This window comes from Cygnus olor, chromosome 5 (assembly GCF_009769625.2).
Source record: "Cygnus olor isolate bCygOlo1 chromosome 5, bCygOlo1.pri.v2, whole genome shotgun sequence".
Classification (NCBI taxonomy): Eukaryota; Metazoa; Chordata; class Aves; order Anseriformes; family Anatidae; genus Cygnus; species Cygnus olor.
In genome coordinates this window covers 4,705,606-4,731,654 of record NC_049173.1, presented here as the reverse complement: position 1 = coordinate 4,731,654, position 26,049 = coordinate 4,705,606, and the positions used below count along the sequence as shown (strand labels likewise).

General features: G+C 52.3%; 1 protein-coding gene and 1 long non-coding RNA gene across 5 annotated transcripts in view; one reads left to right on the top strand and one right to left on the bottom strand.

The window, feature by feature from the left end:
• LOC121071327 overlaps positions 1-7,360 on the bottom strand; it is a 102,760-nt gene extending 95,400 nt beyond the window's left edge. For all 3 annotated transcript variants that reach the window (XR_005820531.1, XR_005820533.1, XR_005820532.1), the window contains exon 1: positions 6,934-7,360. This is a non-coding gene — a long non-coding RNA (uncharacterized LOC121071327). The remainder of the gene's footprint in view (positions 1-6,933) is intronic.
• Positions 7,361-9,795: 2,435 nt separating this feature from the next.
• OTX2 (orthodenticle homeobox 2) lies at positions 9,796-16,834 on the top strand. 2 transcript variants are annotated; one of them, XM_040559614.1, is made up of 5 exons: positions 9,796-9,897; positions 10,092-10,171; positions 13,306-13,523; positions 13,917-14,068; positions 15,263-16,834. In XM_040559614.1, exons 3-5 carry the CDS (start codon positions 13,427-13,429, stop codon positions 15,881-15,883), a joined length of 870 nt encoding a protein of 289 aa, XP_040415548.1. In that variant the 5' UTR covers positions 9,796-9,897; positions 10,092-10,171; positions 13,306-13,426; the 3' UTR covers positions 15,884-16,834. The 2 variants fall into 2 exon arrangements, with proteins under 2 accessions (XP_040415548.1, XP_040415549.1); XM_040559615.1 differs by lacking the exons at positions 9,796-9,897; positions 10,092-10,171 and adding an exon at positions 12,772-12,891.
• The last annotated feature ends 9,215 nt before the right edge of the window (positions 16,835-26,049 follow it).

The following is a 26,049-nucleotide window of genomic DNA, read 5'->3' as shown; positions in this document are numbered from 1 at the left end:
CACTTCTCAAAACCATGCATCACATTTTGACTTTTCCACTTGAGCTTGGTCATTCCTTCAAGTTTTTGAGTCATGTGCAATTTTGACAAAATGGCCACCTTTGAAGCCAAAATCCGCACGCGTCCAAGGCAGGGTGCTACAATGTGAAAGCCATCCTTGTGGGAGCATAGAGACTCATTTCTCTCAGAAATATTTGTCCACAAAATGAAGCCCACTTGGGCTGCAGAATTAGCTCTAATTTAGTGTGTTAAAAGTTCCGTCTTCCATCGGTAAGAATTGTACGTCTCACACTGGAGAGCTTTTCTGAATGATGAGCATGTGGCCTTTATATTAGCTCTTTTTTTTTTTTCCTAATAGGCTTTATATAATAACTCCTTTAACAATCCAAGCACAGAAGTAGAAACTAGCTACAGTGCAACAGGATGTCCCGAAAATAAAATATTTTGTCAAAAAAATGTCCTCCAGTTGAAAAATTCTTATCTATGTGAAAGGAATTCACCTTCTTCCTTTTGTTCTACTTCTTTAGTTAAAAAAAAAAAAAGAATGTAAGTTAAGGGGAGATGGGCAATTATACAGCATGGTCTGCATTTCTTAGCAATGCATTTGTAAAAAATGTTGGAATGTCGCATTTCAATAAAATATTTAAATTGCTTACATAGCCTGTGAATGTCTGTTCTATGCAGACTAGAGAAAGAGCTGCAACTCATTCTGAATTTCTCATCAGATATCAAATGTGGATTTATGGCCTGAATAGATTAACTGGCAGCAATTGCCCTAAATATGGAGCTGTGGAAACCTGCTCACCACTGCTCCAGAGCCGGGCTCTGCCTCTTTTCCCCAGCTCCTCTCCAGCAGGATGAGCCCTGCGAGATGGAGCAGAGAGCATCAGCATGGCTCTGCCCCTCGCACGGCATGGACCCCTCTCAAGAACCCATCCCTGTCCCAATCCTAGCAGTAGCTTCTAGGAAATTACCTGCTTGCTGCATCTGCTCTCCCATCTGCACCTCATCCTGATGGTGCTGGGTTTTCACGTAGGAGGAGAACTTGAGGACTTGGAGGGTTTTTTCCAGGTCACACCCAGAGCACAAAACGCTCCACAGGCAGACACTGGCATGGTTTAGGGTGGCCAAGGTGAGAGCCCTCAGAAAGGGCTCTGCTCTCAGGGGATAGGTTGTCAGCACCCCCCAGACTCAGGGCCCGCCGGGTGTTTGAGGTCACCACATTAATTCAAGATGTCCTGGAGACCGAGGCAGCCACATCACCAGTGCTAAAACCAGGCACCAAAAAATGGTCACAAGGAGTCTGGGAAAAAAACACAGGCCAGGTTGTGATATTTACAGGTACCTACATTTCAGCTGTGGACCTAAAAAGCTTTAAAGGAGGCTTCACCATGCACCAGGAGGCAGCTGAAGAGCTGAGCATCACAGGGTAGAGCAGCTCAAGCTGCACACATGGCTTTGTTGCCTAAATACAGGTGTCCCATGCCACCTGAGATGTCCCTGGCGTCCCAGCTGGCCTCCGCAAGCCCTGTGCCAGACATAGCGGTGCTGTGTGGGTCTTGGGAACCCCTGGGCACCTCAGGTGGCAGCCACGTCCAGGAAAGGGAACCAGAGCTGGGGGTACACAGGGCAGGGCTCAGGAGTGATGTAAAATACACCCTGAAAGGCATTTCTGCTCCCAAGGGAAGAACCTCATCGCAGCGCTTATCAGTGAGCACGCACAAAAGGATGTTTTTTTCTCAGTGACCTGTCGGTATCGAATGTACCTGCACCATTGATATGAAAATAAACACGTCCAGGGCAAAACTGGGTGCATCTGGTACAAGTTCCTGCTTCTTAGAGAGAATGTAAAGACAGAGGCACGCACCAGCCTGCCACCAACCTCCCCATTACAGGGACAGCCTTCCTTCGGAGAGAAATTATCGGACAACCAGCCCCTAGCACTGCCATCCCTGGACAGTAAAGCAAAATCTCCAGAACCTCCTGATGCCAGAAATCCCTTCGCTAGCTGCCAGCCGAGTAGGCGAGGGGGAGATGCAGTGCGTGGGGGAACGGAGATGAGAAGGAGGAGGTGGGCACGGGGCCGTCCCCGGGGACTCGCGTCCTCCCGTCCCATTAAGCCCACGGGCAGATCAGCCGGGGCTGCGGGAGCAGGCAGCGGGGGGAGATGAAAGGCTCCTGGAAGGAATCAGGTGCAGAGGGTGGGCAGATGCTGCTAAAGAGCAAAGAGACGCGGCCAGGCTCATTTGTCTGGAAGGGAACCAGCAGGAACTTTCTTTTTATCTCCAATTGCGGATGTTAGGGCAGTTCCTAAAGGCCACAGCCACTTTGGACCCCACCGCTCCCGCGCGGGGAGGGAAGCTGCGGTGTGTTTCATTCTGCAGGTAGAAAACCCCCTGTCCGGGATGGCTGTGGACCCGCTATCTCCCACGGGAACCCATTGGGCTCTGCCTCTCCCAGCCAAAACCCAACCGGGCACCGCCGTGTCCGTTTGTCCAGCCGGTGGCTGAACACAGCCCCGTGCTTCTGGCCCTCTCCGCCTGCCTGAGCCATGGCCGGATCCGGCCCTGCCCCAGCCCGAGGTTTGGCCACGCTCCACCTCGCCTGCGTGGGGCTTAGCGGGGCACCCCTCGGCCAGGCAGAGTGAGCGGGGCATGGCCCCCGTCTGTCTGTCTGTCTGTCTGCCCAGGGATTATCCTGGTCCCACCTGGGCTGCCCCCAGCTCTGCTCACCGGGATCGCCTGGGCTGCATGGGCAGCTGTCCGTCCGTCTGTCCGTCTGGCTGGCTGGGGGAGACGGATGGGCACTGCTCTGCCCTTCCTACCGCTATGTCTGTCCGTCTGTCTGTCTGGGGGAGACAGATGCCCTTCCTACCTCTATGTCTGTCTGGGACAGACGGATGGGCACAGCAGTGCCATCCTATGCCCTATGCCCACCCCATGGCCACATCCGTCTGTCTGTCTGGGAGGGCAGCCACCCACAGCCACTCCTGTCCACGAGGGGATGCTGGCCACAGTCCTGTCCGTCTGCCTGGTGGGGGGGCCTGGCACAGGCCCCCGCACCCCCCGGCGGTGATGCAAAGCCACCCGAGGCCGAATGGGCAGGATGAAGCCCGGGGGCCTCCTGCATTGTGCTCCCAGTATCCCGGGGGGGACAGCAGGCGGGGCACACACACACAAAAAAATAGTAATAAAATAATAATACACCTTCAGGTCCCCACAGCCAGGCTGCAACACACCCCCCTCGAAAAAAAAAAAAAAAAAAAAAAGCGAAAAAAAAGTAAAACAAACGTGCAACAAGGGGGGATTGATCGTTGTTTCTTTCCTTTTTTTGGGGGGGGGGAAACTGCGCTGCTGTGATTTAACTCTTGTATTTGCGGTTACCGAATGAACTTTCCTTCCGAGGGAGGGGACTTTGTGCAAGCAGGGAGCGGCGCGCACCGCCCCGCGCCCCCAGCCCCAGCCGCGAGCAGAGCGCCGGGCTCCGGGTACTGGGCAGCCCCGGGCAGCCTCCGGCCCACTCCTAGGGCGAGAAAAAGCAAAATATAAAATAAAAATAAATAAATAAAAAGAATAAATAGAAAGGAAAAACAAAAACAAAAAACTTAACAGCCAGCGCTCGGCGTAAATACACTTTAGGGGCACACCGAGCAAATGAAAGTTTAATTTTATTTTTTTTTTCCGCCCCAAATTGGTGCCTGAAGGGCAGGTGTCGATCCGGCGACCGGCCGGGTTTGGCAGCTTTGGGATCGTGCCGGGGGCCCCGAGCTGTCCCCGGGCTGGGGGGCACGGATTCGTTTGCAGACTGCGGTTTTAGCGCTGCCCCCGCTCCGCACCGCCGCGCTCCCGACCGTCCTGCGCTCAGCTGCTCCCAAAGTCCCCTCCGAGAGCAACTTCTTGGGGCCGTGCATCCCCCAAAAAGCACCGGGGAGGGGGGCAGAGGCCCGGCGGAGCGGGGGGGACGAGCCTCGCACCCCTCAGGTACGGGCGCTGGCGCTGACATTGATGTAACTACATTAGAGTTAATGGCAGCAGCCTGCTCCTCATTATTAATTGTCTTTGTGTTTGGATAAAGTATGTAATCTTCTCCTCAACCACACCATTAAAATAGGTTGCCTTTTCAATTAAGAACTGTCTTGAGCGCAGCAGTCAATTTTCCTAATGAAGATGCATTATATTTTCACTTTTTTTTTCTTTTTTTTTTTTTTTTAATAATGGGAAAATCCCACGTTTTCATTAGGCGTGATTACGGAGAAAGTGCAAGAGGGGGGTTTGTCTAAACTAAATGTGGCCCGCGTGGTGTATTAAATACCAGGCTTTTAAATAAATTGAAATTTCATACAGATAAGACGCGAGGTTGGGGTACAAATACGGTCAGATTCGCTTCCTTCAGATTAAAAAAATGCAGGGTCCATTCTTTCAAACGCACTTATCAGATAGAAAATCATGATTAAAACTACTACAGTCGACTCTTAGCCGCAATTACTCGGGTAAACTTTTCGATCAGCCTGGTTTGCCTACATTAAACCTGAGGATGATGCTTTAAAATAGACTTGCGCTTTCTGCTAATGTGCAGCTTTGGGGAACAAATAGCACAGTTTAATCATGCAGAAACACACGGGAGCCAGAATCGTCTCACAATTAATTTACCAAAATAAACCCGAAGCTGCCTGCATTGTTTAATATTTAGCTTCCACTCCCCTCCTACCCCTGGAGAAAAAACAGCCCTAGTTCTTTAGAAAGGAGGAAGGTTTGGGGAGCTTTTAGGGACTTGGGATTTTTCTTCCTTTCTCTTTGCATTGGAAAATAAATATTCCATAGCGTGAAGGCAAAGGGTTAAATTTTACATAATGGAAAACACTTTAAAAAAAAAAAAAAGTAAAGAGGGAAAAAAAAAAAGCCGAGGGAAAAAAAAAAAAAAAAAAAAAAGAAAGTGTGCTATTTGTGAGGCTGACAGGCTGCAAGGGGACGGGGTCTGGATTTCCCCGCAGTGTTGTACTTGTGGGATCTTTGTTACCGGACACACAGCCACTCGCGGGCACACAAACCAGAGGAAAATACCATCACCGACACGCAGTCCGGGAAGGGGGGAAATTAGCTGTAGGCTGCGGAGCTGTTTTTTTAAAGTTTGCAATATAGAAACCCGCCCAGCAATGACTGCCTGCAAAGGAAAATGAAGTTAAGCACAGGAGTAATTTCTTATTCACATGGTAACAACAACAGTTGGTTTCTGATCTTTTGCGAGCTTTCTGCATTGGGGCTTTGTTTGGTTGGGGGGGCTGCTCTGGGGGTTTGGGGGGCATTTTCCTAATGAACATTTGTTTCTCCACCAGCCAGCGGCTAAAGAAGATCTGCAAAGAATGGCAAAGAAGATTTTCGATTAAAACCTTAGCCCATCTCCACGGATTACTTTATATCGATTCTTATATATATGGCTGCAATTGATGGGCTCTAATTAAAAATCCAAAGGGGGGAAAAAAGTTCTTTCTGGGGCTCAATAAAAGAAGCTTTTCATATACGGGAAATAAAGGTTGTAAAAGGTTACAAACGAAAGACTAGTTTAAAGCTTCTCTGCGGTTTTCTTTTCTTCTTTCTTACAAAACCCTTTTTCTGGCTCTTTCTCTCCCTGCCCCCCTCCCCCCGACCCCTTCATTTCTCCCAAGTTTGCCAACACGCGAGATACTGGACTGGAACCGTTATTTTAATATCTGGCTCGGGGAGCTATAATCTGATTGCTGTAGGAAGCTGCTCATCAAGGTAACTTCGTGGCCTGGAGAGGAAAAAAAAAAAAAAGAAAAAGAAAAAAAAAAAAAAGATGCAAACTGGCAGAATTAGAGCCAGTTTGGTCGGCACACGGACACACAGCCGCACGGACAGATCCACGGCCCCGTTCCCACGCGCGTACCCCACGCACCCCCCGGCACAGCCACCCCAAAGACTTTTTAAATTATTATTTTGCATTTGTGCTGGTGGTTTATTTCTCTCTATAATTTTTTTTTTGGGGGGGGGGGTCCTCTCCCCCCTTCCTCCAGGTGTAGACGTTGACCTCCCTTTCCCCGCTCTCGGGCATCATTTTTGGGAGCTGCCTGGCCCCGAGAGGAGCTGCGCGAATCGCGGATCGCCCCCGATCGCCTCCGCCATCCCCTCCTCTCCTCCCCCCGGCCCTCCCCACTCAAATTATGAAACTTGGTTTCATCTAGGCGAAGATGCTGCCTTATTTTTTTTTTTAATTTTTTTTTTCCCCCAGGAAAACAAACCCAAACACCCCCCTCCCCAAAGGAGGTGCCGGCTCTGCCATGCCTCTCCCAGGCGCTTGGAAGAAGGGGGGGATTTTTTTTTTTATTTTTTAGCATTCCGGCATTTTTAAACGAATCCGGCCCTTTTTCGAAGTGGAACGGCTTTTCCGGGGGCTCTGGCATTGCACCCCCAAAAAGGAAATTTGGGAGGGGGGGAGTGTCGAAAGAGAGAAAAAAAAAAAAAAAATCCCGCAATTGAATTGCAGATAAACTTCCAGGAAAGTACGGAATGTTTTAACGAGACACAAATCCGATGAGGGGAAAAGCTTAAAAGTGCGTAGCATGCATCGCTTTGCGGAGCCGATCGGAGATGCAAAGATGACAAATAATAAATCGGCTCGGTCTTGGGGGGTCGCTTTCCTTCCTCAACTTTTCGCCCAACCTGCACAAACGCCTCGGTTCCTTGTCAGCACACCCAACCGCAGCGCGATCAGCCTGGTGGGCAACACACACGGCAACCAAAAAAAAAAAAAACCTCGCAAAACGCTCGCGTTAGTAAAGAGGAGCTGGAAATTACACCGGAGGAAGGAGAAGGAGAGAGAGAGAGAGAGAGAAGGAGACCAGAGAGACACAGCTATGCAGAGAGAGAAAAAGGAACGGATCTGTAACCCGGTTGGCATCGGAAGTTGGAGAACTTACTGAGAAGCAGAAGTTAGAGTTTCTTTTCATCCCAGAAGCAGATTTTGGTTCTCTGAGCACAAAGTTCTGAGAGTGCAAATCACACAGATCCACTCACTCCCCGTTAGCCCGGGCTAGTCTGGCTCTCTGGGACCGTACCTGCTCTGAAACGCTTTCCAAACGGACCAGAAGAGATTGGAAAGTTTTTGTTTTTCTTTAAAAAGAAAAAAGAAAAAAGAAAAAAGATCAAAATAATAAGAAAAAATAAAACCCCCTAGATCCTACAGCTGCAACATTTTTTTTTTTTTTGGTGCAACTTTTCCACGAGCTGCAGAAGGCTGGAGGCAGAGGCAGCTGCAAAGTGCGTGCAGGATTGCTCCAGGAGGAAGGTTCCCCCTTTTTCCCCCTCTCAGATCCAATCTTTGCGAGAGCCATTCCGACACATTGCTAAGCTAAAGGGAAATTCTCTTTGATAAAGCGGTGTTCCCAGCTTCTGGGTTTTAAAACCTAAATCTATATTCAAATCTGGCTGAAGGTGTGTTCTGGGATTTATGAAAGCCTCTTAAAGGGGTAAATTTACCAAACCGTGACAAAATCATCACAATCTTACTTTAGACATCTGAAGTGGATGAGAATTTTAAAGAGACCCTTGTTTATTTAAGTAACGCTGTCCAGCTCTGCCACTTGTTTTCTTGGCAGAGGGAATTAGCCCGGGCTGCTGGGGCCGGGGGGAGCCGGGGAAGGCCGGGGCTGTGCCGGTGCCCCCCGGCAGCAGCGGGTGGCGATGCCCGCTGCCCTCCCTGCGCTCCCGGCCACCTTCCCAGGCACCGGCAGCGATGCTTCTGCCTTGCTCAGCCCTCCTGGCGGCCTCAGCCCGGCTTCTTCCAGCCCCCGAGCACCCCCTTTTCTTTTTTTTTTTTTTTTTTTTTTCCTTCTCCTCGTCTGTTTCCCCCCCCCCCCCCCCCCCCCCCGCCCCCCCCTTCCCTTTTATTTTTAATCGATTTCGAAAATACCCTCCTGGTCAGGATACACGGCAACGAATTATCTCCCTCATTCTTCCAAGGTGGATTAAGGTTATTAAATAATATGTGGGGGCGGGAGGCGATGGCAAAAAGGGGGGGGTGGGGGGGGGTGGGGAGGGTTGAATCGGGATATTTATTACTGTTGCTCTGCTACAGGAGAGGCTGAGGGGCCGTGCCGACATGCGGGGAGGTGAGAGGGAAGGATTTTCCCGGCGCGGATTTCTGCGCAAGTGTGGCAAGGGGGGGAACAAGGGGGGGGATTGCAATGGGGCAGGGGGCTGCAGCCGCCCCTCGCCACCCTCCCCCACCCTAAAATAAATAAAAAAAAAAAATAGAAAAACAAACCCAAAAGAAAGCCAACAAACGAAAAGCCCCTAAAAAGTATCACGGCTCTGAGAAAAGGGGGGAAAAAAAAGACCCCAAGGACTGCAGGCGCGGCGCAGCGGAGGGCAGGGGGAGCGGCGCCGGAGGGTCTCGGGGGAGTCGGGGGGCCGGGGTCTTGCAGCCCCCAGCCGGGCCGCCCCCGGGCACCAACTTTCCACGAAGTCTGGCAAAAAAAAGAAAAAAAAAAAAAAAAAGCGTCCAAAGTGTGGGAGCGGCTCCGCCGGGCTGCGGCTGCTTTTGTGCGAGGGGTTATTTTTGTTTGTTGGTTTGTTTGTTTGTTTTAATTTCCCCTCCTCTCTCCTCCCTCCTTCCCTTCGCCCCCCTCCTTCCTCCTCCTCCTTTCTGGGAGGAAAAAAAAAAAAAATACAGAAACAAAACCCAAAACCCCAACAACCCAACCCCGAGCATCCCAAACCTGCTCCTGCAAAGCGCCAGCTCGGGCTGCACCGGCAGCGGTCGGTGGTTGCGCTAAGTCCAAGGACAACCACATTTGATTGCACACAGCCAGCCAGGCTCGGAGAGAGCCACAAAGAGGCGAATTAATTGCTATAACTTCATTAACATAGGTCACCCCGTTAAAACGAGGGAGCCGCTGCGTTGTCCCTTATTGTCACAAGTGGGGAAAGTGCGCACAGAGCCGGGCTGACCGCTCCTTCCCCGAGCTTCCCCTGATCCTGCCTTGTCCCCAAGCTTCATTTTCGGGTTTCTTTTACCCGGGAGAAGTTGGGCAGGGACGGATGCTTGCGAGAGGCACGGCTCGGCTCGGCTCGGCAGGGGGGAGCCCCCCAGCCCCCCTCCGCTGCACCGAGTTTATTCCTACGAAAATATTTCCACGTCCATATTTGCAAAGGCAACGCAGCGCTGCTGCAGAAGTCTCGTCCTGCACCACCAGCCATCTCTATATATCTTAAATATAGACTTACAGACATGTGGGTGCGGTAGGGCCCGGGGGGGCCGGAGCTGGGGCACCCCCTTACCCCACTCTCCCTACCCCTGGGCAGGTTTCCCCTACAAGCTTTCCCCTCTCCCAGCTCCGTTCTGCTCAGCCGAGGCTCCACGCCGCCCCCCCGCAATGTTTACTTATATATTTTAATATCTTTTGTTGTTATTATTACCCCCCCAACCCGCCGCTTTTTATCGTGTCCCCCCCCACACACACTTCTTCTCCATCCCCGGGCAATAGGCTAACGCGAGCCGTGCTTAACGTCCATCACGTTAATTTGGACAATGACTTCATGCGCTGCGCTCCGTAATGTATATTTTTAAACCGAGCAGGTTCTTTTAATGTATATTCTCGTGTCATTTTGGTGGCTGTTATTTCTCGCTCGATTGTCCCCCCGGTACAGCAGCGGCCTGTTTTTTCCTCCCCCTGTTGTGTGTTTTTATTATTTTCCCCCTGGCTTAGATGTGTCAATCACTCTCTCCCTGCCATTGGTTGGAGAGTTTGCGTCAAAAAGTTGCCAGAGAGGCGCTTTCTCAGCAAAGCTCCCCGAGAGAGGTAGAGACCTCAGCTCCAACGCACCCCGCCACTATTATAAAAAATAAAATCGCTTGACCAGCTCCGGCACCGGCCAGCTCTGTATGTACCGAGCCCAGACCCCGAGCATCCCCGCAGCCCTCTCCCGCACCGTCCCCTCCCCTTTCTCCCCCATTTATTCTTCTTTTTCAAACATTTTTTTTTTTCCTCTCCCCCAACCCCCCCCCCTTTCCGATGTCGTGGGCATGTGCATGCGGCGAGCTCTCTAACCTCCCGCTTTGTGCTTTCTCTCCCAGCTCAGCCCGAGCCCTGAATTTGGCGAGGACCCGGCCGGCACCGCTCGCCCCTCGCCCCCCACCCTGCCCGAGGCTCGCAGGTAAGTCGGACCCGCTCGCCTCTTCCCCCCGGGAGGAGGGGGGGGGGGGCAAGGCTCGGGGGGGGCATTTTGCCGAAATACAGCGGGAGGATGGGGAAAATTATTAGTGTTATTATTTTTATTATTTTTTTAAGAGCGTGTGTGAAGGGGGCAGCGGCGTTGGGAGAGGGAGGCTGCCCGGGAGAGCTGCGGGGATGCTCCGGGAAGGCCGGGCCGTGCCGGGCCGGGTGGAGAGAGGCTGCTCCGGAGACAGGGAATGGTGCAAAATGCAAAAGGGGCCGAATCCGGGAGCGGAGGAGACGGTCCGGAGCTTCCCACGGCTCCCCTCTCCCGTGGGCAGGCGGGGGTCGGGCTCGCTGCTCTGCGGGCAGCGTTTCCTCGCCGCGATTTCCTTGGGTGTTTTATTTTCCCCGGCCTGATCCTTTGGCCTTTCGTTATTCCCCGGCACCGAGGTGAACTTGGAAAATTAGAAATAACCGGGGGGAAATTTCCCCCCCTCCCGGCTGCCGCCCCGGACCCCCCCATCCTTGCGCCCAAGCACCCGCGGCAGCCGGGGAGAGAAACGGGCAGCGCGTTTTGGGCCGGAGCTTCGGGCGGGGGAAAAGGATGGCGAGAATTGCACCCAGCTCGGAGAAGGGCTGGAGGTGTTTCCCACCTCCCCGATTTTATTATTTTGATTATTATTGTTATCATCGGCCGTGGGAACGCGCTTCCCCAAGGCAGCGCCGGGGCGCAAGGCGCCCTGCTCCGTGCCCCAGGCTCCATCCCCCGGCTCTCACCGCACCGACAAAGAGTCGGGAAAGTCCTTGTGCACCGGCACAAGTTTCGTCAGAGCACAAAACCTGCTCCGCTTGCCGAGATTGATTTGGATTTCGGATCCCCCGAGGAGTTGAGAGTTATTATTTATTCCTTTAAAAAGGGGAAGGAAAAAAAAAATGCAAATCCAGTAAAAGAATAAATAAAAATAATAAATAAAAGGCGGTTAGGAAGGCGATCGGGTGGCGGTGGGGAGGCAGAGATGGGTCAAAACGCTCGGCGGCCCCCGGCAGATCCTTTCGTTTGGCCGCTCCGGAGCGGGGCCGGGGCCGCGGAGCTGCGCGCAGGAACCGGGGGCGAAGCGCGGAGCCGGGGGGGCCCTTCCCCGGCACCCCCTCAGCGGGGGAAAAAAAAAAAAAAGAAAAAATCCCGTGCTGCGAAACACCAACCCCAAATCCTCCCTTTGGGGGAAAAAAATTACAAATAGGATAAAATAAACGTAAGAAACGCGGTGGAAGCGAGCTCTTGGGGGGGAAAAGGCAAAGCAAAAGAAATTCCCCGTCCTGCCCCAGCACCGTGCCCCCCTCTCCTCCCTGCCCGGGGATGGAGCCGCGGCTGCCCGGGCCTCATCCTGCGCTCCCGGCCGCGGCTCGCTGCCTTGCATTAATCAGCCCGGGCCATCAGCGGGGCTGGGGCCGGTGGCCCGTAATTAGGGAGCGTGTGCCGCCCGGATTATCTCGTTAGTTTATCAAGAAAACATTTATTATAATTAATTCTCGGACGGGGTAATTATTATTGAGCGAGGGCAGAGCAACTGGTAGCCGGGATCTTTGCGGAGCGAGGGGGGAGGAGGGGGAAAGGTGACAGATTGCGGAGCGGAGCCGTTGCTCCCCGCTTGCGCGGCCGCGGACGAGCGGCTCCGCGGGTGGCTGCGCCGGGCAGGCTCCTGGCCGTGCTGCGCCGCCTTTACGCGGATGGAGAATTGGGGAGGGAGAAGGGGGACACTCGTTTTTTATTTTTTTTAAGTGTTTTTTTTTTTTTTTTTATTTTTCGGGGTTCGTTTGCTCGTTTTCAAACGCGCCCCGAAACCACTTTTGCTCGCCCGCGCAACCGGTGGCCACCAAATTGGCGGCTCCGGGGAGGGTGCGGAGCTGGGGTTCCCCCTTGGCAAAGCAGATCCCCTTCGTCCCCCCCCATTCCCCGGGCACGGTGTTAAAAGCGGTGCCCGGCTCCTTGCCCCCGTTAAGCGAGGCCGAGTCGCGCAAGATGCGCGCCTGCGGAGCTGCTCGGCACAGCCGGGGACGGTGATGGGGAAGGCGGCAGGGGGGGGGGGTGCTGGAGCCTCCCGGCATCTCTCAGCCCTCTCGGAGGGGCGGCTCCGCTCCCCTGGCCGCTCTTTACCAAAACACCGAGTTTTGGGGCAAAAAAGTTGCGCTCGACTTCCTTTTTTTCCGACGGCCGCCGCGCGTGGAGGGAAAGGCGAGATTCGGCGAAAAAAAAAAAATTAAAAATCCACTTTTTCCACGGGGACCAACCTTAACCCTTTCAGGATCCGGGGGCTGGCCCCCGTCGGGTATTTTTTTGTGCTGGGGGCCCCCCAGTCCCGCTTCGGAACCCCCCCGGGGTGACCGCAGCCGGGGGGAGCCGCTGGCCGCCCCCGGGCCGCTCGGCGAGGTGTTTGTTTAGCTCCAGCCCCGTCATCAAGAGTTTCTTGAAAGCCTAATAAATCTGTTACTTGCCTCCAAATCTAATTACCCGGAGTACTAATTAGGTGCAAATGGCCGGTGGAAATTACTGCAGGCGTGGACTGATGGCGGTAGAGCAGAAAAGTTTGGCTCTGCCCGAGCGGGCATTTGAGCTCTGAAATGCAGCATCGTCGGGGGGAAGGGCAGGGGGGGTGAGGCTTGAATGTTGCCCAAACCTGGGATAATTAAAGTCCTTGCAAGAGACTAGGGGAGAGATAGGTTTCTTGAATTGTTTCTTTGTTTCTCACCCTTGGGCTTTGTTATCTGCATTATTTATTTAGCCGAGGGGTTCTTTGTGTCTGCGAATGGCCCCAATCAAGTTTTGCTTGAGACAATTAGCTGGTGCCCGGCCGGGAATCCTATGCAAATGCCCCGGGCAGCCGTACAATGCGGGCAGTTGAAGGCATGGGGGGTTTTGTTCGGGCAGTAATTACTGGATGGGACTTGCTCCCCCCCTCCCCTCCCTGCCTGCCTTTTTGGGAAGGGATGCGTTTATCTGCTCAGTCTCTCCCGGCTCCCAAATCCGGCTGGGGGCCGGTTTAAGAGCTGGAGGATTGGCGGGGGAAGGCAGCGGGGATAAAAGCCGGGGGGCAGCCACCTCCTTGACCCCCCCCCCGCTTCTCCCCTCCGCAGGCACCTGGCGGCCCCCCCCGGCCGACGGCACCCCCAGGCACCGCCCGGGGCAGGCAGGGCGCTCGGGCGGCTCCCCCTCGCCCGGATTTCGGCCAACTCTCCTCCCCGCTACAACTTTAGCATGATGTCTTATCTTAAGCAACCACCTTATGCAGTCAATGGCCTGAGTCTCACAACCTCGGGCATGGATTTGCTGCACCCGTCCGTCGGTTATCCCGGTAAGCCAGGTTTTTTCTCCCCTCTCCCCCCGGTTCCCTTTTTTCCCTCTGCCCCGCGGATTTCCCCCAGCAGAAGCCGCCGGGGACCGCGGTGCCGTGGGGTCCCCTTTTCTCCCTTCCCTTTTCTCTTTTTTTTTTTCACTTTTTTTTTTTACCCTTTATAACCTTTCCATGGGGTTGCAAAAAGGGGCCACCCCGCTGCTGGAGGTGGGGGGCAGCCTCTTGCAGGCTGGGGAGGAGGCACCGGGATTGCCGCAAGGATGCGGCTGGGGGCTGGCCGCGGGTCACCAGGGAGAAAGGGTGGGGATGGGGGGGTGGGGGGGGTGTCCCTGGGGGGTCCCCCGGGGGCTGAGCACACTGAGTGACAGCCAGGGCTCCCGGCTTCTTTCGCAGCCACCCCCCGAAAGCAGCGGCGGGAGCGCACCACCTTCACCCGGGCGCAGCTGGACGTGCTGGAGGCCCTTTTTGCCAAGACCCGCTACCCCGACATCTTCATGCGGGAGGAGGTGGCGTTGAAAATCAACCTGCCCGAGTCCAGAGTGCAGGTAGGAATGGGGGGGCCCTGTTTGCTTCCCCCCCTACCTTCAGTCTCCCTGAGTCCCCAGCCCTCTGGGGCTGCTTTAGGGGATGGGGCCAGCCCCATCGAGCCCCCTGAGGGATGCTCACGTATGGGTGAAGGTGTTTGGGGAGGGTGGGGGGGTCAGAGCGGTGATTTGCCCCCTCTGGGTTGCAGCCTGGCCTCCCCTTCCTCGCTGAGCTCTGGGGGTTGGTGCAGAGCCCTCGGCCTTCCTGGGCTGGGGTGGTCTCCCCAACATCCCTATGCTCTGCACCTTGCTTTGGCCACATACCAGCTGGTCTTGCAGGCCCAAGTAGAGGCTACAAAGCATCCCCAGGCACCCCCGCATCCTTGGTGCAGGGCTGGGGTTCCCTTTCACGCCAGAAAAGACCGGGAGCTTCCTTTGCTTTTGGAGGGGTTTTGGAGAGGGGAGGCCTTGGGACTCCTCTGCTGAGGCTGGGCTGTGCCAATCCAGACACCATCCTGGTGGTGCTGCCGTGGGGCAGGAGGGGGGCCCAAAGACCCATGCTGCCCCTGACATGGATCCAGGGCACCCTTCAGTCGGGGTAGGGCAGCTGCTATGTTGCCTGTGCCCCCCACCTCCCGGCAAGGATGGCTCTGGTCACAGAGCCGCCTGGGGCTGTGTCCCTGCAGAGCGTGGCCATAGGGACTAGGACCCCCCTCCCCATGCTCAACCCCAGCCTTTTCCCCACAGCTCCCTGCTAGGAGAGGTTGAGATGGGTTGGAGGCCACTCCTGTTTGGGGGTGGAGAGCAGAGAGCCTGTTTAGGGGTAAATGAGACACCTGTAACTGCCCCCCCAAACCCCTGCCTCTGTTCCCCTAATTGTTTCCCCCCCCTTGCTCTATTGTTTTGAATCTCAGGCTTCAACAGGCCTTAAATGGTGATTTCTGGGGGTCCCCGGCTGGCAAACTGCAAAAAGGGAGCGTCCCCCTCTGCTTCCCCCAAAAGTGACCACATTAAGCAGTTTGGTTTGCCCGTTTCCCCTCATTATTACTGCTAATGATCTCAGGGAGGGGGAGCCTTGCGTAGCCCCGCTGGCCGGGGAGCGCTCCCCGTGCCCTGTCTCCAGTGCCGGCTCTCAGCCCTGGGGTACCTGCGTGTCCCTGAGATGAGGCTTTTCTTCATCCCTCCATCCTCCCCTCCCTCTCTCCCGGTCTCCAGGTGTGGTTCAAAAACCGCCGGGCCAAGTGCCGGCAGCAGCAGCAGCAGCAGCAGAACGGGGGCCAGAACAAGGTGCGGCCGGCCAAAAAGAAGAACTCGCCGGCCCGGGAAGTGAGCTCGGAGAGCGGGACCAGCGGGCAGTTCACGCCCCCCTCCAGCACCTCGGTCCCCACCATTTCCAGCAGCAGCGCCCCTGTGTCCATCTGGAGCCCAGCGTCCATCTCCCCGCTCTCCGACCCCCTGTCCACCTCTTCCTCCTGCATGCAGAGGTCCTACCCCATGACCTACACCCAGGCCTCAGGTTACAGCCAAGGATACGCTGGCTCGACCTCCTATTTCGGAGGGATGGACTGTGGATCTTATTTGACCCCTATGCACCACCAGCTGCCCGGACCTGGGGCCACCCTGAGTCCCATGGGTGCCAACGCGGTCACCAGCCACCTCAACCAGTCTCCGGCCTCCCTCTCCACCCAGGGCTACGGAGCCTCCAGTTTGGGCTTTAACTCGACCACCGATTGCTTGGATTATAAAGACCAAACCACCTCCTGGAAGTTAAACTTCAATGCTGACTGCTTGGATTATAAAGACCAGACATCCTCATGGAAGTTCCAGGTTTTGTGAAGGCCCGCGGGGAACCTTTGTGATCATACGAGAAACCGCGACAAGAACGAACACGCTGGGCCCAACGCTCCAGTTCTAGTCAGGTCTTGGTTAAATTAAAGAGAAAATAACTAAAACGGACAAACGGACAAACAAACGAACAAAAAACCGACGACGACAACAGCAACAAAAGAGGGACAGTGCTGGTGTGACCACGTTCAGACTCATCTCCTGCTCAGACGCTCTGGACAAGGAATAACAAAGAGGAAAACGGAGGAGGAAGGCCTTAAACGGACAGATCATCTAGTGAGCAGAAAACAGACAGACCAATCTGTGTTCTTTATAGTTTTAGGCAAATTGTTGGGTTTCTTTGTTTGGAAGAGGTGGGAGATCGTTCCACCTATGGGCCAGTTTAAAAAAAAAATTCTAGGTTTTTATTTCTTTTTTGTGTGTGCGTGGAAAGATCCTTCACCCAGAGGTTTCCAATGTGTTAGCCAACCCTTGGTTAAAATATTCGGAATGGACAGCATCTCTCTCTTTCTCTTTTTCTCCCTCTTTCTCTCCCTCCCTCCCTCTTTCTCTCTTGAGCTCATTCAACTGTTTCATGCCCAACTTGCTCAAGTTGGCACCGAGAGAACTTGGTTCAGGGCTGTGTGGGTTGTGTGACTGATTGTCCTAGCTGCACTACTTTATTTAAAGAAAAAAAAATAATGTTCATAAGGAGTCAATATGTAGTTTTTAAGAGACAATCAGTGTGTGTCTTATATAAATGGTACATCTGTGGTTTTTAATCTGTGCTAGACTTCAAAACTGTGATCTCCTGTATTGTATGCAACTACGAACTCCGCACCAGCGGGAGTTCTGCTGTGATTTACATAGGTTATAATTATAAGTGAAATTCAGAGCAACTGAGTTACCTATTATCATCTTTTTAAAAATACAAAAAAATATATATTAGAAAAAAAAAATACATGATCGCCTTTCACCAGAGGTGAACTGCACTGAAACTTTTTACAACAAACTGTCTTTGAATGAAAGAGAAAAGACCGAAAAAACCACCCAAGGACATTAAGCTCCTCTGGAGTTCACTTGCTGCCGGCCACGCTGGCGGTAGCCTTCAAATCAAACAAGACTTCGGGCAGTTGCTCTGACCTGGACGAATTTAAACCGAGAAATTCATTGTCGTTTATGCTTGCAGATGTTAACTGAGAAAAAAAAAAAAAGATATATATGCATAAACCTTTTTTTTTCTGGATTTGGCAGATATGTATAATTATATTAAAATGGTTCTAGCACACTTGATGGTTGTCTTCCGTTTCCATCACGCCCGCAAGGGCCGAGCAGGGCAATGCCGCGGGCTCCGCCTGGTTTTGTGGGCAGGGGGAAGAAATCCGCCTGGGGATTTCTTTGTGGGCAGTGAAAGAAGCAAAATGAAAAGTTTTCTTTATTGATTGATTGATTTTGAAAGGGGAAAAAAAAAAACACAACAGGCATTTCCAACCTATACCTTTTCCCAAATCTAATCTCTTGGCAGAGGGATGGCATTCGTCAGTCGCGTTTAGGGAGGGCCCTGAACTTCTCAGGGTAATATGGGGGGAGAAGGGGACTGGGAGCATCGTGCAGGACTTGTCTGAGCTGAGGTCCTGGGGAAGGAGGGGGACTGCTTTTCAAGCTACAATTTCATGAGCTGAATCTGGAACAGACCCCAGATGTCCCCGTTCATGGTGGCTCTGTTTCTGTCCTTCTTTCACACGTGCACATGGGACCGCATGAGCCCTGAAGCTGGTTTGGATTTAATGCAGCAAATGAACCAGTGGAAAGAGAGAGGCAGGTGGAGGCAGCAGCCTGCTCCGTGCTCCTCTCCCCAGCAGCTTCCTGCCGGTGAAGCTGCTTGGAGGCACCAGCATGCGGCACCCGTGGCCACCGTCATCTCACCGTGGTGCCCACGCAGCGCCAGGAGCGGGGAGCACGACATCTCCTCATGGCCCTGAGCGTCCCTTGGATTCACTTGCCCCTTGTGAGGTCCATGAAACACCCAAGGGAGCCTCCTTCCTTTGGCTGCCTCTGTTTACATGCTGCTGGGCCCCAAAACTGCCAGCAGTGGTTATCCCTTACGCCGAGCACCCTCCGGCGCTCAGCGAAGCAGCCAGCTATGGACTAAGGCGAGATGTCGTGCTGCTCGGCGCCTGGTTTTGTGTATTTTTATGGCTCTCATCTGCTTGAAGACATACAGGGGAGGCTCGGGAGGTGCCTCGGGGTGGCTCCAGGTCCCCACTGCCAGCAGCTCCCAGGCAGTGAGGCATGAGGTTCCCATGCTCTGCTGATGTGGTGCGAGCTGATGGAGTTGAACCCCCCCCCCCAAAAAAAAATATTCAAGCAAAATACACTCCATAAAACCAAATCCTTGTTGAACTGGGGCGCAGCACCGCACCTGCCTGGAAAAGCTCTTTGTTTTGTGGGCTTTTGATTATTTTTTTTTAAGCCTCTTTAGAAGCACTTTTACCGTTTTCCTTTTCCCATCTTATCTTTTGCTGTTCTTTCCTGAGTGGTTTCCTGTCTTTTAGGGATGAGCTCCTTCAGCTGGAGCTCACTTTTATCAGAAAAGCCAATTCACACCAGGAATTTCTCTGGATTTTGCCCAGCGTTTTGCACTTTCCACATTGTCTCTACCTGTTTTCTGATTTTAATTTAAACGGGTGCTCACATGGGCAAAGGGCAAAATCCCAAGGTGAGCCGGCAAATGCAATATATTATTTAAAGAACGTTTTAACTCCTTTTTCATTTTTAACATTTTAGGTCTTCCTTCCAGCTAAATTTCTTTCCTCTGAACCGAGGATGCAGAAGGGGACTCTGGATCGAATACAATCACTAGGAAAGCCAGGGCACCTTGTCGGTTTAGTGTTGGGAAGCCAGATTTAGGGGCAAAGAGCTGATTAGCAGTGTGTTAGATTTGAGGTGCCCCCAACCCCCCGAAACTACATATTTAGGCAAATCATCTCCCTGTCTGCAAGGTGAAGTTTCCCACTGGAGGAAAAAAAAGACAGAAATTGAAAAAAATAGAATAAAAATAAAACAGTCGGGAATTATTGACTGCCCAGCCCTCGGCCAGGCAGCACTGACCCTGCCCCAGGCTCAGCTGGGGTAGAGCCCCAAAACAGGGAGATGTTTTGGGGTGATCACATTTTTGGAGGAGCCCAACATGCCCAGGGCTGCCAGTTTCCAAGGAGATGGGGGATAAATATGGCTAAATCTGGATTTAGGGACTCACAGCAGAGCTTCCCTGATGGGAACAGAGGGACCCCCCCCCCCCCCCCACCCCCCCCAGAGCCCCCCCACAGCCCTGGGTCTGGGGAAGGAGAGCTGGAGGGAGGGTGAGGTTTGGGAGGTTTGGGGATGGGCTTGGGGTTGGGTCTGACTTTGGAAGGATTGGGTCGGGCTTTGGGTTTGGCCTTGGTCTGGGTCCTGGACCCCATCCAATTTTGGGGACTGAGAAGGGAGACGACACCAGAAGGACCCCCCACCTTTGCTGCCTTCCTCCTCTCCCTTTCTCAAGGAAAGGGGATGGATGAAAGCCCCCCCAGGCTGCAGAGCCCCCATGCCTACCCCCCACGCCCTCTGCATAGACATGGGTGGAGCAAAACGGTGCATGTCTATAAATGCACATAGCACAAACACTGATATCAATGTGCACAGATACATGCATATAGCATAAACATGCACATAGAAATGCAACTCTAAGAAAGCAGATAGCACAAACATACACACCAATGAGTATTTACAAACCCATGTGGCACCAACCCCTAGTATAAATGCAGCTATTGATGGGTATCTATAAATGTCTATTGCCTAAATGCACCTAACACTGTGGATATATATTGATAGGTATACAACGGCACATAGTACAGATGGCTACAGCAATGCCCACAGCACCAGTGCCTGCAGGTTCAAACAGCTCTGCCTGTGCCAGGGGCTGTGCAGGGGCTGGGGGCTGGGGTCAGGGCACTGTGAGGGGCTGGGCTGGTGTGGGGATGTGCTGGGGGCTGGGGGAGAGAAAGGGAAGGGAATGAAGGGGAAATAGAGAATGAGAGAGAATGAGGGAAAAAGAAAAAGGAAAATAGAAAATGGAAAGGAAAAGGGAAAAGGGAAAAGGGAAAAGGAAAAGGAAAAGGAAAAGGAAAAGGAAAAGGAAAAGGAAAAGGAAAAGGAAAAGGAAAAGGAAAAGGAAAAGGAAAAGGAAAAGGAAAAGGAAAAGGAAAAGGAAAAGGAAAATGGAAGAGGAAAATGGAAGAGGAAAACGGAAAGGAATAGGATGGTAAAGAGGAAAGGAAAGGAAAGGAAAGGAAAGGAAAGGAAAGGAAAGGAAAGGAAAGGAAAGGAAAGGAAAGGAAAGGAAAGGAAAGGAAAGGAAAGGAAAGGAAAGGAAAGGAAAGGAAAGGAAAAGGAAAGGAAAGGAAAGGAAAGGAAAGGAAAGGAAAGGAAAGGAAAGGAAAGGAAAGGAAAGGAAAGGAAAGGAAAGGAAAGGAATCAGAGCTGGCTGTCTCTCTACTGCTACTATTGCTGTTGCACCTCTGCTCTGTGACACAGAGGAGGGAGGTGATGGTGGGGGGAGAAGAGGTGGCAAACAGACAGATAAACATATAAACGCTGCACAAACTAAAAATCTGCTCTGAGAGTCAATTTTGACTTTTAGGCTCATGAACCATTAATAAAAATCTCCTTACACTGAAATGGCTCTCAAATGCCGTGATAGCGGATTACAAACTCCTAATGGAGATGCTGTATGACCAAATATTCTCTAAGCAGCAAGGTCTAACGTACCGGGGGTGGCTGGGCCACCTGGTCATCAGCTTATCGGCAAATACTTCTTAGTGCGGGATGTGCCAAAAAGAAAGCATCTTCCTCGGCACAGTCCCTTCCCCATTCTTCATTTAAACAGATTTGGGATGAGCATCAGGTGGCCCGGGGACCATACGATGACCTGTGGCAACAAGAACCTGTGGCTCTCACCTTGTCACCCCTCACAAACAGGGGTAAGGAGCCTGGTACTTATTCTGCTGTGGGTGCCGGTAAGAAGAGATGTTATATTTCTGCCAGAGCTGCTGTCATCTAGAAAATGCACGGCCTGAGCCTCCATGGGTACCCCTTGTCCTACGTGGGTCTGGGGCAAGGCAGGCCCAGTGGGGCCAGGCCCTCCTGCACCTTCATTTCCTTTAAAAGCAACAAATTGCAAACACTTTTGAGTCCAGATGAAAGTGGAATTTAAGCTGATCTATCTCCTGACACAGCTGTTAAAAGCAAAGTGTCCCTCCATCCACTGTGCCACAGCTGTGGAAAGACATGTAACCACACTCTGATGTGTCTCGCTGATTTTTGGGGACCTGTGGACCATGACAGCTCTTTCACGAGACATTGGGGTGTAGGTTTGACCCCTCGGGATAATCAGGCTCCTCTGCAGCAGGGAAATACCCGGAGCCAGCTCCCAGGGAAGCCCGTCTGGGTGAGGGCATCGCCCCGGGGGCTGCAGAGCTGCTGAGGGGCTGCGAACGAGGAGGAATGAGATTAAAGTGCAAGGAGCTGCCAGGGTGTTTGCTCAGCGTCCCGAGGAGGAGGCACCGTGGGGCTGGCTTTATTTAACATTTTTATTAGCGACATGGAAGAGCATGCAGGCAGAATTGTTAAGCACCGGAGCTGGTGAATGGAGAGAAGTGATAGAAAGAGGCAGCCAGAGGATGGAAAATAGCAGGGCGGGATGGCAAAGGCTGAGCAAATGCATCTGGAGAGAGAAGCAGAGCCATTCAACATCCCTGCCAGAGGTAGGTGTTTGGAAAGCCAAGCCATGAATGGCCTGTGAGTGCTCTGCCTTCCTGATGGGCACGAGGTTGCAGGAGCTGGGTACTGGTGAAGGGCGGTAAGAAGGGTGATGGAGTCCAAAGGGCTTCAGCCCTGGATCAGTGGCGGATGAGGGCAGCAAAATTGCCACTGGAGCCCTGGAAATCCTGAAATCAGATGGGAGAGGAGACCATTACTGAAATGATGTTGTCTGGTCCCAGGGCCAGGCTTTGAAACTGAATTTGGAGAATTAGGATGGGATCGGGAAGAACCACGAAAGCAACTCAAGGAGTGGGGAACCTCCCTGGGAGGGGGGTGTCTGGGAAAATCTGTCAGTACTTGGAGCTACCCAGGAGAAGCTTGAGATGATGTGAGTAAATTTGGTGAGTACATCTGGCAAAGGCACCCAGGCTGACAAGTTAAAATTAGATTAATCCACACTGGACATCAGAGACAAATAAAAATTAACCGCTGACACAAATTGCCTTAGGATATGGAAGATATGAAAGGGTTTTTTTTCAAGTATTAAGGTCAAAAAACTGGGTACTTTTCTGAAAGATAAGCGGGAGGTGTTTGCTCCTGTCCGTAATTACTTAAAATAGAGCACGGCACAACCCTTGCTGAAACCAGCCATGTTACTCTTGCATGCCACCAGCATCCAGCCCTTCCCATGTGCATGGAAGAAGCCCTCTGCAGCTCAGTTTTTGGGAAATGCCTTGCAAGAATTTCCCGGAGCAGTTTGGGTGAGCCCTCCTTTGCTTCTGCTCTCGCTTTTTTCCTTGGCCACCCTCTCCCCTGCTGCAGGGAGCGGGGATGTGGTGCCAACCTTTCCAGGTGTGCAAACTTCCCACCTCTTCTGGCAGGGAGCTCAGGGCACCGAGCAGGTACTGCCAGGGCTGAATTAAACTGCAAGAGGCTGCCAAAGCTCACTTCTGGCTCCTGGCCTCCCACATCAGCGGGGAGAGAGGTGACTGCAGAAGGGGTTGCAGAGGGAGGGCTGTTACCTTCCCTGTGTTTTGGGGGGGGTGCATTTCACTATTTCCTATGCTCAAATGGATCATCCGGGTCTGCTGCAAGTCTGCAACATTGCAAGGGCTGGTGGGCTGCTGCAAAATCAGTAATAAAGAGAGTGCTGGAGCAATTGGGGGTTGCTTGGAACAGTTATGCAGGTGCTGAGGTCTCTCTGTGGTGTTACTCTGGTCCCTATATAACTGAGAGCAAAATTAGAGCTTCACTACATCTATTTAATTACTTGCATTGACACAACCCTATTAAAATAGTCCCCATATTACCGATTTCCCTGGTAAAATCCCAGTCTCTGCCATTTCATTTTCTACTTTGATGGCATCACTGGCTAGTGAGGGCCTACCAAGGCTCCCTCGCTGCCTTACCATCGGGTCACACTGCAATAACCAAAGGCAAAAAGAGCATCAGCAATACCAAACGCAAAAAGAGCAATGCCATGTGGTCTGCCTTGGCCTGAGTGCTGGCTCTCTCTGTGCTGTGGCTGTGGTTGGGGTGTCAGGCTGATAAGCTGCCCCACTAAGGCTGCAGGCGTCGTGCTAGCTGGGCTGGGGATGTGGCATCACGGCCCGATAAGGGACCTTCCCCCAAATCTCTCTGCACAATGCCACACGTGGCCTCGTGTAGGTGGGCAGCATGAGATGAGCCCCACATTGATGGGCACGGGGCAAATCCACCCGCCGTGTCTGGCGCTTGGGCAGCAAGGAGCCAAGGTGCTGCAAATGCTTGAGGTGGGCTGAGCTGAGCGGGAGAGACAGAAATCATCTGCACGACCCCCCTGCAGCACCAAAAATGTGTAGGTGTCCTGATAACCAAGAGAATTCAGTGATGTTCATGGGCTCACACTGGGGATCTGGGAATCTATGACTGTAACTGTCCCCATTATTATTAGCACACTCTTTACTCACTCCACCGTTTATTAGAGAGTGATTAGATATTATACAGAGTCATATTACTTGTGGAGACCAGGCACGATGTGCTTATTTTTTATTTGCCTTCAAATCAGGGAAATCCACAAGCGGCTTTACTTGTAGACCCAGCCACGCTAGCCTGTTCTCGGCGCTTTAAAATTAAAGCAATCACAAGGCTGCCCTTAGGTTTCCAGTGACTTATGCAAGAAACCAACCACACGAGAACAAAAGGACAAATGAAAAACTGAGGTTTCAGGCTGGAATTTGTACCGCGAGCAACGTGATCGAGTCAACTTACTGTTCATGTGTCAGGAGAGGAGAGGGAAGGGGCTGTCCTGATTAGATCTCATTTCCTACCTATTTACTGTAGGCATTTGCATAATGATCACCCTGCAGAGTTGTTAGCATATTATAACACCGGTTCCTGAACCCGTTAAAACACAAAAACCACGCAGACTGCTGCTGTTAACAGCAAATCTCCTCCTGATTGCGTCCAAGCAGATGTGGCCAGCGCGTGCCCCCGACTACTTGAGATGGCTGCAAGCCTCTTCCAGATGTCGTCAGAGAGATAAACACAAACTATTTTCTGAAAAAAAAAAAAAAAAGAAATGAAAAGAAAAAGAAAAAGAAAAATCAGGGGGTTGGGAAGGGATCTAAAGGTCCTCCAGGGGTCATTTTCCATTTTAGTTCCTTGTTGGAGGAAAAGGACGTCTCCGACACCCCATATTCCTGGTTCAAGTGCTAACATGGTGATAGCAGCCGACAGGTTTTGAAGTAGCAAAAATAAGATGATAGACACAGCAGCTCAGCCCTCCCCAGACACTCATGTTCCTGCAGGATACGTGCTTCACCACAACTTTCACCCAAGCAGATCTTCATGTAGAGAATGACGATTTACAGACTGCAAACGTGGTGGGAAGCTGAGCTTATTTGTAAATCGTTTGCTTTCAGTGAGGACAGATGAGCGTGCCATTGTTTTGGAAGAGTTCCTTGTCAGCCGAATTACAAAAAGGCAGATAAAAGAGGAGGGACAAGGGGCAGACATGACCTTGTTGTTGCCAAAGGGTGGCAGAGGACTGCGAGGTCTGAGTACCCAAGCAGCGAGGTGTCAGCAAACAAACCCCGACGGGTTCACCTTTCAGCAGACCCCCTCATCTTTTTGCTATGACAAACAGGGCCACAACGTGGATCCTTACAGATCCCTCAGTTGCTCACAAAACTTACTCTATTTCTAATCCTACAAAGTGAAGCCAAGGTGCTCACAGACCACCTGAACCAGCTTGCTTCCACCTGTCCACTTTAAAGCACATTTTCCATTTCCTCATCCAACCATTCATAGCAACATGGGGTAAAAGTGGGCTTCAGATGAAATAATATAGCAAAGAATCACTGGATATCCGTTGTCAGCTAAGTCTGGTTCAATCTTTTAATGATTTCTGGTACCCTATACTTCTCTAGATCACTTACGAGAATACCACAGGGGTTGGTGCCAGAGCATGCCGGACTCTTGGTGTGCTACACATGTGGTGCTTGTCCCGTGTCTGCTCTGCTGGTTGTTTGCAGAAGGATGTGAGGCTGGTTTAATGAGATTTCCACTTCACAAATTCACGTTGGCTTCTTCCTGTTAGACAACCTTCTGTGTAAATAGAATTTTAAGTCTTCCAACAATTCAGGTTTGAAGGGACCTTTGCAGGGTTTTGTGTCCCTTAGTGAGGATGCCCTGGAACCTCAGCTTCCAGCCAGCTGCTGCAGCCTGGCATTGTCTCCTTGCACAGCCTGCTTCTAGCCTACCCTTATTCCACACCAAACATGTCCCCAGCAATCCTTCGCATTGTCTGGAAGTCCTCTGGGAAAACTGTGGGGTGTCCTGGGGATTCCATCGCACAGCATCAGCCCAGGGACAGCAGAGATGGTGTCAGTGCCTGTTGTACATGGGGTGGCCATGCCTCATGGATGTCTGCCTCTTTGTTTCTACATGGAGTCCTCAGTTCAAGTTCCCCAGTAGTGTTGGCATTAAGTGACTGATCCCCAGAGCTCCTGCGGAGCATTATTGCTGTTTGCCCTCGGTATCGCTCCCCGTGCTGTGGGCTTGGTTCTGCTGCTCAGCACCCTTGGACACGTCTCACAGGTCAGCCTGACCCCAATGAGGGACTCTGCAGCATCTGCAAGGCAGCACCATGGTGCCAGAGTCCCCACCTCTGTAAAAAAAACCCACCACTTCCAGCAGCCTGGGACCCACCTGCCCGCTTCCTTCTCTAATGATGAATGCTCTCCTCTCTATCTCCCTCTCTCTACCCCTGGGATCAGCCAGGCATCTCAGGCACATCTCATGTCCCCAGAGGCCAGCCGCTGCTGACACCACAACATCGTGCTTTCTCCCTGGCACCCGTTAGCAGGTGGCTCAATCCCAAAAAAAGGGGGCAG